The sequence below is a fragment of the Haliotis rubra genome, unplaced genomic scaffold, assembly GCF_003918875.1.
Source record: "Haliotis rubra isolate DU_JTF1 unplaced genomic scaffold, ASM391887v1 Scf11, whole genome shotgun sequence".
NCBI lineage: Eukaryota > Metazoa > Mollusca > Gastropoda > Lepetellida > Haliotidae > Haliotis > Haliotis rubra.
Genome location: NW_025765003.1, coordinates 2,197,021 through 2,211,169, shown reverse-complemented (window position 1 = coordinate 2,211,169; position 14,149 = coordinate 2,197,021). Strand labels below are relative to the sequence as shown.

General features: G+C 41.2%; 2 protein-coding genes across 2 annotated transcripts; both read right to left on the bottom strand.

The window, feature by feature from the left end:
• Positions 1–1,109: 1,109 nt before the first annotated feature.
• Positions 1,110–8,355, bottom strand: LOC124284428 (NFX1-type zinc finger-containing protein 1-like). Its single transcript, XM_046720512.1, has 2 exons — positions 6,277–8,355; positions 1,110–2,089 (listed from the first exon to the last, which is right to left on the bottom strand). The coding sequence occupies exons 1-2, from the start codon at positions 8,198–8,200 to the stop codon at positions 1,854–1,856; spliced, it is 2,160 nt and encodes a 719-aa protein (XP_046576468.1). The 5' UTR covers positions 8,201–8,355; the 3' UTR covers positions 1,110–1,853.
• LOC124284416 (NFX1-type zinc finger-containing protein 1-like) lies at positions 8,343–13,456 on the bottom strand. Its single transcript, XM_046720504.1, has 2 exons — positions 13,335–13,456; positions 8,343–10,675 (listed from the first exon to the last, which is right to left on the bottom strand). The coding sequence occupies exons 1-2, from the start codon at positions 13,337–13,339 to the stop codon at positions 8,362–8,364; spliced, it is 2,319 nt and encodes a 772-aa protein (XP_046576460.1). The 5' UTR covers positions 13,340–13,456; the 3' UTR covers positions 8,343–8,361.
• Positions 13,457–14,149: the final 693 nt, after the last annotated feature.

The following is a 14,149-nucleotide window of genomic DNA, read 5'->3' as shown; positions in this document are numbered from 1 at the left end:
AAAGGGTATTTAACAGACATAGACACAGAGACACAGACACAGACATTATATCAATCTGACAGACAATGAACGTGACACCATTGCCATTTACCTCCTTTGTATTGATTAAATTTCTAAATCATAAAGTTCATCTTTTATCGCACCATCTGCCCCGTGGAATGTAATAAATTATTCAACTCTACTGTTGAAGTTGACATTCTGCATGGGAAGTCTGTCTTCCACATGCACTAGGCTGTTGCATTTACCTTAGAGTATAAATGACCTCACCACGTTTCAGTTTATATACGACTATCAAATTTTAGGGTGTTAACATATATTTTGTTTGTAGTGTATATAAGATGAGAAAGCACTTTGTCACGGGGACAGATGCACAAAATATGCATTGCTCCTATCAATTTTTACTCTGTGTTACTATTCATGTTTGCCAAGTGCTATATTCATATTTATCGACTGTTATTCACTGTACGTTTATCTATAACAGATTCCCCATACAATGAAAAACGCAGTTTCTCACGGGGATGTATGTACAAAACATGCATAGCTACATCAACAACTGCTACTATTCATATTTAACAACTGCTGCTATTCATATTCACCAACCACATCTATTCATATTCATCAACTGCTACTATTCATCTTTAACAACTGTTGCTATTCATATTCACCAACTACTACTATTCATATTGAGCTGATGCTGCTATTCATATATTCCAATCACTACTGTTCATATTCACCAACTACTACTATTCATATGCATCAGTTGCTACAATTCATATATACTTAACGATGAGACATATTTAACAACGGCTTTCTATTCATATTCACCTCAAATATATCTGTACTAACAAGTTAGATTCACATTTAAAAATAAATACAAATGAACAAAGCAGTTTGTCCCGGGTCATGCATAAACTAAATATGCAAAGCTTCTACTATTCATACACATCGGTTACTACTATTCATATTTATAATATGGAACTAAATAACTTAAGTAACCGATGGCGCATTTCAGATGAAGTTGACGTCATCTAAAAAAATCAATATCAAAGGTAAATGCCAGATAATAACCAGTCTCGATTGTCAAATTTCACGTCAAAATAGCGATGAAATGAATGTTAAACATGTATTAAAAAGGCAGCACAACTTGACTTTGTTGGCCCATTTTGTGATGATGACATGGAACCTTTCATAGAAAACAGTTTCATCACTCTTCGACGTGATATTTCATTGACATTTTTTTGTACCTTCATCAGGCCATGTTTTCAGCCATACGAACTCTTATGCATTCATGTTAAATAATCTTTTAAATGGCAATCGAAGTTTTGTTTCATCTTATCTTTAGCCTGAGGTAATACATAATACTCCTATAAGAATTAAGCAATGGTAGGACATCCTGTTTCGTAAATGCTGTTTACAGGTATATATAATGACATTCTGCTGTCATTATTGCAAACTGTTAGTCTCCTATCACACCATAATAGTGATTGTCGGGTTCTGTTTGGTGTTTGCCGACACAATATTAGAGCGGAGATCTACAAATAATCCAGTCTGGACCAGACAATCCACTGATTGACAGCATCATCATCTATCTACGTAATTCATACACAATGACATTCTTGGACCATTCCACCAAGGTGATAAGACCAATCCTAGCTCAGATCGTGACTGGTCGATTGTCCGGTTTGGTCTCATGTTATCTTGCTGAGCTAGCCATTTCGATTAGCGTCGTGTTATCTCCTTTTAAGGTCGATTCATAGTTTTTTAAGTCTCTTGTTTCTCGTAACAGCACACGTAACATACCAGAACAAATTACATTAGCTACAGTTTTTAAATTACTTGTGTCCTCAATCCAGTTATTGCTCACATTTATGACGACATTTCTGAACATGACCAAATATACTGCACAGGCTGCAGGTCTGCATGCATTTGTGTCCACAAGCGAGTTGCTCCTCACATTTGCCAAAGCATGAGTAGCTTTTCTTTGAAACTTGACACTGCATCGGAGAAACGTGTCCACATTTCAGTGTTACATTGACTATCTCATCACACTTTTCCATGCAGCCATTTCGTGCGCAGTCTCCACAAATCCCTTTGCATGGATGGCCACAGGGACTGACCAACCATTCTGCACTGGCTGCAGGTCTGCATGCATTTGTGTCCACAAGCGAGTTGCTGCTCACATTTACGAGAGCACTTGTAGCTTTTCTTTGAGACTAGACACTGCATCTGATAAACGTGTCCACATTTCAGTGTTACATAGACTATCTCGTCACACTTTTCCATGCAGCCATTTCGTGTGCAGTCTCCACAAATCCCTTTGCATGGATGACCACAGGGACGTACCTTTGTACAAGGCTGTAGGCATCTCTTTGTAAAGCTGAACTGTGACATTCAGTCTCAATAGCATGTCCACATGGAAATGTATGTTTCGTTGCGACAACACACTTCTTAACATGACCAAACATTCTGCACTGGCTGCAAGTTTGCGTGCATTTGTGTCCACAAGCGAGTTGCTGCTCACATTTACGAGAGCATTTGTAGCTTTTCTTTGAGACTTGACACTGCATCAGAGAAGCGTGTCCACATTTCAGTGTAACATTGACTATCTTATCACACTTTTCCATGCAGCCATTTCGTGTGCAGTCTCCACAAATCCCTTTGCATGGATGACCACAGGGTCGTACCTTTGTACAAGGCTGTAGGCATCTCTTCTGTAAAGCTGAACTGTGACATTCAGTCTCAATAGCATGTCCACATGGAAATGTATGTTTCGTTGCGACAACACACTTCTTAACATGACCAAACATTCTGCACTGGCTGCAAGTTTGCGTGCATTTGTGTCCACAAGCGAGTTGCTGCTCACATTTGCGAGAGCATTTGTAGCTTTTCTTTGAGACTTGACACTGCATCAGAGAAGCGTGTCCACATTTCAGTGTAACATTGACTATCTTATCACACTTTTCCATGCAGCCATTTCGTGTGCAGTCTCCACAAATCCCTTTGCATGGATGACCACAGGGACGTACCTTTGTACAAGGCTGTAGGCATCTCTTCTGTAAAGCTGAACTGTGACATTCAGTCTCAATAGCATGTCCACATGGAAATGTATGTTTCGTTGCGACAATACACTTCTTAACATGACCAAACATTCTGCACTGGCTGCAAGTTTGCGTGCATTTGTGTCCACAAGCGAGTTGCTGCTCACATTTACGAGAGCATTTGTAGCTTTTCTTTGAGACTTGACACTGCATCAGAGAAGCGTGTCCACATTTCAGTGTAACATTGACTATCTTATCACACTTTTCCATGCAGCCATTTCGTGTGCAGTCTCCACAAATCCCTTTGCATGGATGACGTGATATTTCATTGACATTTTTTTGTCAATTCATCAGGCCATGTTTTCAGCCATACGAACTCTTATGCATTCATGTTAAATAATCTTTTAAATGGCAATCGAAGTTTTGTTTCATCTTATCCTTAGCCTGAGGTAATACATAATACTCCTATAAGAATTAAGCAATGGTAGGACATCCTGTTTCGTAAATGCTGTTTACAGGTATATATAATGACATTCTGCTGTCATTATTGCAAACTGTTAGTCTCCTATCACACCATAATAGTGATTGTCGGGTTCTGTTTGGTGTTTGCCGACACAATATTAGAGCGGAGATCTACAAATAATCCAGTCTGGACCAGACAATCCACTGATTGACAGCATCATCTATCTACGTAATTCATACACAATGACATTCTTGGACCATTCCGCCAAGGTGATAAGACCAATCCTAGCTCAGATCGTGACTGGTCGATTGTCCGGTTTGGTCTCATGTTATCTTGCTGAGCTAGCCATTTCGATTAGCGTCGTGTTATCTCCTTTTAAGGTCGATTCATAGTTTTTTAAGTCTCTTGTTTCTCGTAACAGCACACGTAACATACCAGAACAAATTACATTAGCTACAGTTTTAAATTACTTGTGTCCTCAATCCAGTTATTGCTCACATTTATGACGACATTTCTGAACATGACCAAATATACTGCACAGGCTGCAGGTCTGCATGCATTTGTGTCCACAAGCGAGTTGCTGCTCACATTTGCCAAAGCATGTGTAGCTTTTCTTTGAGACTAGACACTGCATCGGATAAACGTGTCCACATTTCAGTGTTACATTGACTACCTCATCACACTTTTCCATGCAGCCATTTCGTGTGCAGTCTCCACAAATCCCTTTGCATGGATGGTCACAGGGACGTAGCTTTGTACAAGGCTGTAGACATCTCTTTTGTAAAGCTGAACTGTGACATTCAGTCTCAATAGCATGTCCACATGGAAATGTATGTTTCGTTGCGACAACACACTTCTTAACATGACCAACCATTCTGCACTGGCTGCAGGTCTGCATGCATTTGTGTCCACAAGCGAGTTGCTGCTCACATTTACGAGAGCATTTGTAGCTTTTCTTTGAGACTAGACACTGCATCTGATAAACGTGTCCACATTTCAGTGTTACATAGACTATCTCGTCACACTTTTCCATGCAGCCATTTCGTGTGCAGTCTCCACAAATCCCTTTGCATGGATGACCACAGGGACGTAGCTTTGTACAAGGCTGTAGACATCTCTTTTGTAAAGCTGAACTGTGACATTCAGTCTCAATAGCATGTCCACATGGAAATGTATGTTTCGTTGCGACAACACACTTCTTAACATGACCAACCATTCTGCACTGGCTGCAGGTCTGCATGCATTTGTGTCCACAAGCGAGTTGCTGCTCACATTTACGAGAGCATTTGTAGCTTTTCTTTGAGACTAGACACTGCATCTGATAAACGTGTCCACATTTCAGTGTTACATTGACTATCTCGTCACACTTTTCCATGCAGCCATTTCGTGTGCAGTCTCCACAAGTCCCTTTGCATGGATGGCCACAGGGACGTAGCTTTGTACAAGGCTGTAGACATCTCTTTTGTAAAGCTGAACTGTGACATTCAGTCTCAATAGCATGTCCACATGGAAATGTATGTTTCGTTGCGACAACACACTTCTTAACATGACCAACCATTCTGCACTGGCTGCAGGTCTGCATGCATTTGTGTCCACAAGCGAGTTGCTGCTTACATTTACGAGAGCACTTGTAGCTTTTCTTTGAGACTAGACACTGCATCGGATAAACGTGTCCACATTTCAGTGTTACATAGACTATCTCGTCACACTTTTCCATGCAGCCATTTCGTGTGCAGTCTCCACAAATCCCTTTGCATGGATGGCCACAGGGACGTACCTTTGTACAAGGCTGTAGACATCTCTTTTGTAAAGCTGAACTGTGACATTCAGTCTCAATAGCATGTCCACATGGAAATGTATGTTTCGTTGCGACAACACACTTCTTAACATGACCAACCATTCTGCACTGGCTGCAGGTCTGCATGCATTTGTGTCCACAAGCGAGTTGCTGCTCACATTTACGAGAGCATTTGTAGCTTTTCTTTGAAACTTGACACTGCATCTGATAAACGTGTCCACATTTCAGTGTTACATTGACTATCTCGTCACACTTTTCCATGCAGCCATTTCGTGTGCAGTCTCCACAAATCCCTTTGCATGGATGGCCACAGGGACGTAGCTTTGTACAAGGCTGTAGACATCTATTTTGTAAAGCTGAACTGTGACATTCAGTCTCAATAGCATGTCCACATGGAAGTGTATGTTTCGTTGCGACAACACACTTCTTAACATGACCAACCATTCTGCACTGGCTGCAGGTCTGCATGCATTTGTGTCCACAAGCGAGTTGCTGCTCACATTTGCGAGAGCATTTGTAGCTTTTCTTTGAGACTAGACACTGCATCTGATAAACGTGTCCACATTTCAGTGTTACATTGACTATCTCGTCACACTTTTCCATGCAGCCATTTTGTATGCAGTCTCCACAAATCCCTCTGCATGGATGGCCACAGGGACGTAGCTTTGTACAAGGCTGTAGACATCTCTTCTGTGAAGCTGAACTGTGGCATTCAGTCTCAATAGCATGTCCACATGGAAGTGTATGTTTCGTTGCGACAACACACTTCTTAACATGACCAACCATTCTGCACTGGCTGCAGGTCTGCATGCATTTGTGTCCACAAGCGAGTTGCTGCTCACATTTGCGAGAGCATTTGTAGCTTTTCTTTGAGACTAGACACTGCATCGGATAAACGTGTCCACATTTCAGTGTTACATTGACTATCTCATCACACTTTTCCATGCAGCCATTTCGCGTGCAGTCTCCACAAGTCCCTTTGCATGGATGGCCACAGGGACGTAGCTTTGTACAAGGCTGTAGACATCTCTTTTGTAAACCTGAACTGTGACATTCAGTCTTAATAGCATGTCCACATGGAAATGTATGTTTCGTTGCGACAACACACTTCTTAACATGACCAACCATTCTGCACTGGCTGCAGGTCTGCATGCATTTGTGTCCACAAGCGAGTTGCTGCTCACATTTGCGAGAGCATTTGTAGCTTTTCTTTGAGACTAGACACTGCATCTGATAAACGTGTCCACATGTCAGTGTTACATTGACTATCTCATCACACTTTTCCATGCAGCCATTTCGTGTGCAGTCTCCACAAATCCCTTTGCATGGATGGCCACAGGGAAGAGGCCGTGCACAGCGTCCGACGCACTTCGGCAAAATGCAAGGTCTTGATTCATTGTGGCCAAACTGTATCCATTTAGTCACCTTTATCCCAGCATGCAGTGAATTTTCGGCACATTCTCCACAAATACCAGCGCATCTGTGCCCGCAGGACAGACGCACCATGCATAATTTGGTACATGGATGCTCTGTATGTTCTATGTCATTTACATGACAAAGTTTGTCACACGTGTGACCACACTTTAGTCTGACACCGCAGCTCTTTGTACATCCACCACTGGGAGCTTTCTCAAAGTCCCTTGCACTTGAGACTGAAATTGTCATTTCTGGATGGTTCGTACACCTTAATAGCATGTGTGGACCAATAGAGTTTGTTGATTGTAGAGTCCCTACAATACTAGCCCACAATGGGCTTTTCTCTGCAAATAGATGGAAATTCCCAACAGCAAACATCCCTTCCCTTGCTCGTGAGAGCGCAACACAAATCCTATTGTCAATACTCAAGAAGCCAACAGACCCTTCCTCATTGCTGCGGACAAATGACAAAAGGACAATCTTGCATTCTTCTCCTTGAAAATTGTCAACAGAAGTCAAACGGACATCTTGGAACAGGTCAATCTCCTTTCCCATGTGTCTTTTGATTAGTGAGATCTGTCCAGTATAAGCAGCAAGTATTGTGATGTCTGATGCTTCGTAGCCCTGGAGCAGAAAGTACCGACACAAGGCTACAATAAAAGATGCTTCATGTTCATTTGACTTGCTCATAGTTTCATTTAGATGGTGTTCCCTATGTTGGTGGGATAGGAAGAACACGTTCTTGTCAACACCACGGATAGAGTTACATTCTGTAACTGAGATGTGATCTTTTAATTTCGGGTAAATGTGTTTCATTAGAACAGATATCTCTGGTCTCATCCTATGTTGCAATTCTAAAGTCACATGATGTAGCCCATTCTTTACCAGTCGTTCAAACAGCGATATGTCAAGATTGTATTTCCTGGCCAGTTCGTAGACTGTAGGGTTTGGTCTCAGCTGTTGGTGGTCTCCTATTAGAATGAGTTGTTGGCACTCAGGGTTGAGGGTTGTGATTATGTGGGACTCCAAAACTTCAGCCGCCTCCTCTACTATGACAATACGAGGTGCTACAGCTTCAAGAAGACTTGCATGTTTTGCAGCTCCTGTAGTTGTCATTCCAATGATGTCTGCTTGAGAGAGAATGTCTTTATCCTCTTCCCTTAATACTTCCTTTCGTCTCTGGGATAACTGCCTGTATTCCTGTTCTTTATCTTTAATAGATACTTTCCAGTGGTGCTGATACGCTGTTACCCATGTCTTGTACAAAGATTCCCGATCAGTCATATCCAAATCCCACACGTCTCTGCAATGCAGTATTTGTGTATTGATGGGCTGTGCTTCCATTAAAATCCTCTCCAGTCGTTTCTTCTGATTTCGTTTGTGTTGAGCTTGAACCTGTTCATTGGCGCTCTGTTTTCCTTCATGTACTGTAGTGGATAGAAGCGACTGAAAACTAAGAGCCAGGTTATTTATGGCTTTCGACATCTGGGCTGATTGTCTGCTTGATCGGTTTGTGAAAATATCCACCTCATCATCAATATATCTGTGTCCAGTAATGATAGCTGCTGCTTCATCTGCATTTGAGAGCCCTGAACTGATTTCATTCAGTTCCTGAATGGCATCATATAGGTCAACTTCAGCTACATCTACATGAGGTGTAGCTCCAAGCCAAATTTTATTGAGTATTCATCATGATATTCAGAGTATGTGTCCTTGATAAGGTCGTACGCCCGTCTTGGAACAAACTGTTGTAAGCAGGCATCTGGTAGTATAGCCATCGCTGCTTGTCTGAGCTGAGCAGTCAACTTTCGAAGTATGAAGTCTTTACCTTTACCTTTGATAACTGTTTCAGCTTGACACTCTTTCTCAATTTTTCCCTTTTCCCGAGTGACATTTTGTCTGAATTTATCGAGCCATATTTTGTACACATGAGCTCTGTCAACAAATGGCATCGACAAAATATCACCAGCATAAGACGGATCCTCCATGGCTGATTCTTTACATCTGACAAAATCAAGAATTGCTCTTGTCCACTCATCTATGAGTCGCTGGAATGTTGTTTGAACACCAGTACTCACTGGCAGGTGTTTAAACTCAAGCCATGATAAAATTGCCGATTGTTTGCCCACTCTGAACCTGTTTAACAGGCTCCTCCAGTGATGACTTTCCATGTGTGGCCTCAATGTATCCTCATGAAGAACACCGAGCATGCTTGCCTCGATTCTACAACCAACTTCTTCAACTGTGTTTTTGATAGCTGCCATTTTGTCTTTACATTCCAAAAAATTATCATGAACAATTTGCCTCATTCTTTTCTTTCTTCTTCTGTCCATGCGAAGCTCTTTCAGGTTGTAAGGTTCAAGAATTGTGCTACTGCTTCGCCCTCCAACTCGAATGATACCATGTGGATGGAACTTGTGTATTCCTTCAAGGAACTGGTCCAAGGCATGATTGGTGTAACACACAACGAGGATCCCACTGTTGGACCCTAAATGGTCCTTGTTTTTCAAGAGAACTTGCATGATCTTCAACCCTACATATGTCTTGCCTGTGCCTGGTGGTCCCTGAATAATGGCTAGTTCCTTAGCGAGAGCTGTCTTTGCTGCCTGTAGCTGAACCTCATTCAGATCATAAGACCTTTGTGGTGGCCATTTGCTTGTGTTTAGTACTGGTACTGATGTAAGATTGTCCGTGTATTTTCCAAGAGCACTCATATCGTATCGCACATCACGATTTAAATATCCTGGCTGCTGGATGTTTGTTTCACAATGAACAAGATAGCGTTGGAATGGAAGTGAATCTTCAATCTGTTGGAGCCTTGAAAGGACGTGCCTATAAGCTTCAAAATAAGCTGGAGTTTCAGCCATAACAAATGTGTCAGTTGGCGATATGTTGAGAACAATGTCAAAATCTTGCTCAAACCTTACCTGTATGTTCCCCTTTAATAAATCGCGGACAGTTCTATTTGTAACAGTTGCAAAGAGCATGGTCTCAAAGTTGTCCCTTGAGAGACACACTAGTGAACCATAGATCAACCGTTTACTTGACTGCCATCGAATTCTTCCAACACGAGAAACATCAAAAGTCAACCTAGTGTCAATGTCATCAGAACAAACTGAGCGCATTATTTGAACATCATGATACAACCATGTATCTGCAACTTTGTTCGGAGCTTTGTCAAATCTGCTTTGTTTGTACTCCAGTATGCCTTTCCTCAATGGCTGGATGTAATCCTCCCTTAATAACCGGAACTGAACATCAAGGTAGGTGTCTAAGTTAGAGTAGGCTCCCTTGTCTTTGTTCTGTCTCAGGAATGGCTGCTCATCTGACAACAGGTCCTGCGAACTGGGAAACATCTCAAGGTTCCTGTAATTGTCTGGTGGTTCCTCTTCGTCACTTCTGCCTTGACCAAATACTACATGCTGAATGCATGTCCTCTCCAGCTCCGCTCTATGTGCTTCGAGTTCTGGGTTATCATGGATAATATCGCAATCACTGAAAGCACATCCAATACGTTGCAAAGCATCAACGCATTTCCCTGCATACCTTGGGCTTTTCTTCAGTATTTCCTCACATATAACAAACACATGATTAGTGTAGTCTGCAATCTCGTCATAGTGGTTAAGCCGTTCAAAAAAGTTCACAAGATGTGTATCCAGAAAACCTGATGTGCATAGTGTCTTCAGGACCTTTTTCAGTCCTTCCTTGTGATCTGTACTGCATGTTTTGTCAACCACAGCAAGTACAAGCCTGATTTCATCAAATGTCATAGAATGACTATGTAACATTGATTCAAAGCCACTCTTATCACTTGCCAGTTCCAGGGTTATATTTTCTAAATTGTCTTCATCTATGAGATCTCTTAATCGTTCAAATCCCATCTGTCTTCTTTGTCCTCCTCTTCTTCTTCTTCCATGCCCTTGATATTCATCCCTGCGGGTATGGCGTCTTCCTTGGGATCTGTTAATAGCAAAAACAAAAACATTTGATAGAGTTCATAGTTATTTTGTGTATGTACTATTTCAATATTGATACATTATGGAACTGCGCTATCACATCACGTTGCCATATGTAGTGACAACGAAAAACGTCTTTTTATAGAACTGTTTATAGCTATGGTAATGATTCCCATTTATTTACATAAATATAAATGTTTTCATGACAGAAATACAATAAAACGAGTTGAAAAACCGCTTTATATCTTCTAACAAAACTTAGATATATCAAATGGATCAAATTGTGTCTTTAGCTATTTTAGGATTTGGGGCATTTATCTTTTTTTATTTTTTTCCATGGAAACGATTCGGATCTCAAAACGGACGGTGGATTTCCTTTCCGGAGCACCGATTAAAAACTTTTTAAGAAAGACGCTCCATCCCAGCCTGCTACATGTAGTAACCAAAGACTAGAGTGGTGCTTTTTGTAAATTTTAAGAAAATGAATTGACGGCGGTCTGTAAAAATTCAGCCTGAACCAGACAATCCAGTGATCAACATCATAAGCATCGATCTCTATTTGGTATATGATGACATGTATCAGCCAAGTCAGAGAGCATTACCACCCAGTCCCGTTACTCGCCTCTTACAAGCGTGGGCTGCTAAAACCAATTCAAACCCGGATCTTCGTGGGTCCATTCTGAAGGGAGGCATTTATGAACGAATTGTTAATATGCACCTGCCCACTGGTGTACCAAATATGCCTCATTATACTTATCCACTCGAGGTGGTTTCACTCCGTTGAACCCGACAGAACCGGAAGTTGACAGGGGTAATGGAGGCAAAGAACGATATGATATGCCAAGTGTGGCGCTTAAAATGTTAAATGAAGTATATTTTACGCGAGTGATGATTAAATATGAGGTTGGAAATCGGAGAGAACAACCCTGTGAGGAAATGGGGGTCTACCTTTGATGGTGGCGATATTATATTTGGACATTAACAATATTTTTCGAACCGAAGCGAGGTTTCCAACCTTTGCTCGCTTCACTCGCTTATAGGAAGACTGGTCATTTTCCTCTCTGTTGCGCAACCTTATTCGCGCTACAGTTTTTCTGTGTTTCAACAAGGCAAAATGACCAACATGCAATAGTTAATGTTTCCTAATCAGTTTAAATACTGTGGTCGCCGAATGGGATAACACTGCACGAATAGTATTTGTATTTATTGATTTGCACTAATTTCCATGCATTCCAAAACATTGTATTACATGTATGTGTATGCCCAGTTTGGGTATGTTGGTAATATTTTATTGAAATACATTTATTTACATCATTGTCCATACACGTCCATTACCCTGGCAAGTGTTTTATGTCATATATGCCAAGGGTCAGTGACATGAAACCAAACTAAGCACATCCCCATGTGTGCACATATCATTTGGAATATCTGGACAGTTTATTACTTCAAACTTTAGAAATGAAACGTTTCACCTGCTTCAACAGTCCATTCATGTTGTTTTGGGATTTCGTCATTGACGCCTGTTTCAACAGACCAAGCCATTTAGTTGGGGGTTTTTTAATTTCGTCACTGACACCTAGTCCTAACAGACCAGTCCATTCATTTTTTTTAATTTCTTCATTGACGCCTGTTTCAACAGACAAAGTCATTCAGGGTTTTAAAAGGCCTCTTTTAATGTCAGTCTAGATGTATTGGAGGGATTAGATGGCTGCCAACATCGCATGTATTTTTAGGCTGTGTGACAGACGCTTTTGAACATACTTTGTTAACGCTTTCTTTAAGACCAGCATACATACAGACCGACGTCACACAGCTAAAATATTGTTGAATGCAGCGTTTGGCGCAAAATTTAATCAAACGATATGGTATCAATGCTTGATATGACGTCAATAACATTTCTGTTGTGGCTGTGTTTGACAGCAGAGAAGGCGTTTTCATGGTCTTTTCATTCAAGCCTGGTTTCTTTGGTTTAACAATCAATAACCGTTTTACAGAGCTCACAAAATATAAAAGTGTAGTTCCACATAGAACACATGAAGCAAATTTGACCTGACCGTTCAAGCAGAGGGACAGCGTCAAATCTGATCATAATACATATCATGCTATTAGCCATTAACGTGTGTATGGAAAATTTCAGCTTCCATTGTCCCCTGTTCAAGGAAAAGCTGTCCCACGGGCTGTAAATAATGCATCGACGGTGGAATTTCTCGAGTAGGATCTGGGCCTGTTTATGTGCATGTACCCTGTGGAATATTCGGTAATGAGCGGATTTCTTTTGACATTTAACCTTGATATGTCCTTACTGGGGTATTACTTTTTCCATGTGAGGAACGAAACAAGCTTTCTTCCGGAACTGCTAAATACCATCCGCGTATAATGGCATTGTTAACAGAAATGTATTGATCACGTATGGAGAAAATCTTAGTGTTACATAGCAACCTTCATGATATGTTTGTAAATGAAATATTTTACTGCATGAAAGGGGCGGTGGGGTAGCCTTGTGGTTAAAGCATTGGCTCGTCACGGCGAAGACCCGGGTAAAATGTGTGAAGCCCACTTCTGGTGTCCCCCGCCGTGATGTTGCTGGAATATTGCTAAAAGCGGGGTAAAACCAAACTCAGTCAGTCAGTCAGTACTGCATGAAAGATCAACGTCATACTTACAACATCGGGAAATTCTGGGCTGATCAATCCGTTGAGTCCATCGAATATATCATCTCGTTCATATGCGGCACTTGCTCCACAGACACCACTGAATGAGATATTTCTGTGAAGCAAGGCACATTTATACTACCACAGGTATGATACGTCATTTCTCAAATTAGCTTTTCTAGGAAATTACGTGTCTGGAAAAACCTTGCGTGATGTTAACTTGTCCTGGTTGTGACATGTCCTGGGATGTGTTTGAAAAATGTATGAGAATGCTGTAAAATGCCCTAAAAAGATGTATCTGACCCTGTTATCTTCATCAAAGGGGCGGCGGGGATGCCTAGTTAAGTGTTTAAATGTTCACTCGCCAAGCCGAAGACACGGGTTAGATTCGATACAATTAATGCGTGAAGGGCCTTTCCGGAGTCCCGAATCATGATATTGCTGGAATATTGCTAAAAGCGACGTAAAACAATTCTCACTCATCAAAGTAGACAATGTGGACAGCCCAGACATCCAAAAGTCAGCCCAGACATCCAAGAGTCTCTTTCTCTCTCTCTCTCTCTCTCTCTCTCTCTCTCTCTCTCTCTCTCTCTCTCTCTCTCTCTCTCTCTCTCTCTCTCTCTCTCTCTCTCTCTCTCATACATGAACTCGTGGTTATTCCAAACATATTTTAAAATATATCCCTTTATCCTTTTTGTTAACTAAACTAACTAGTTGTTAAATCAGACAATAATCCATAAATAGAAACACAATCCATACATAAAGTACCACTATCATGTCTGGTGGATGTTACTCTCTCTCTCTCTCTCTCTCTCTCTCTCTCTCTC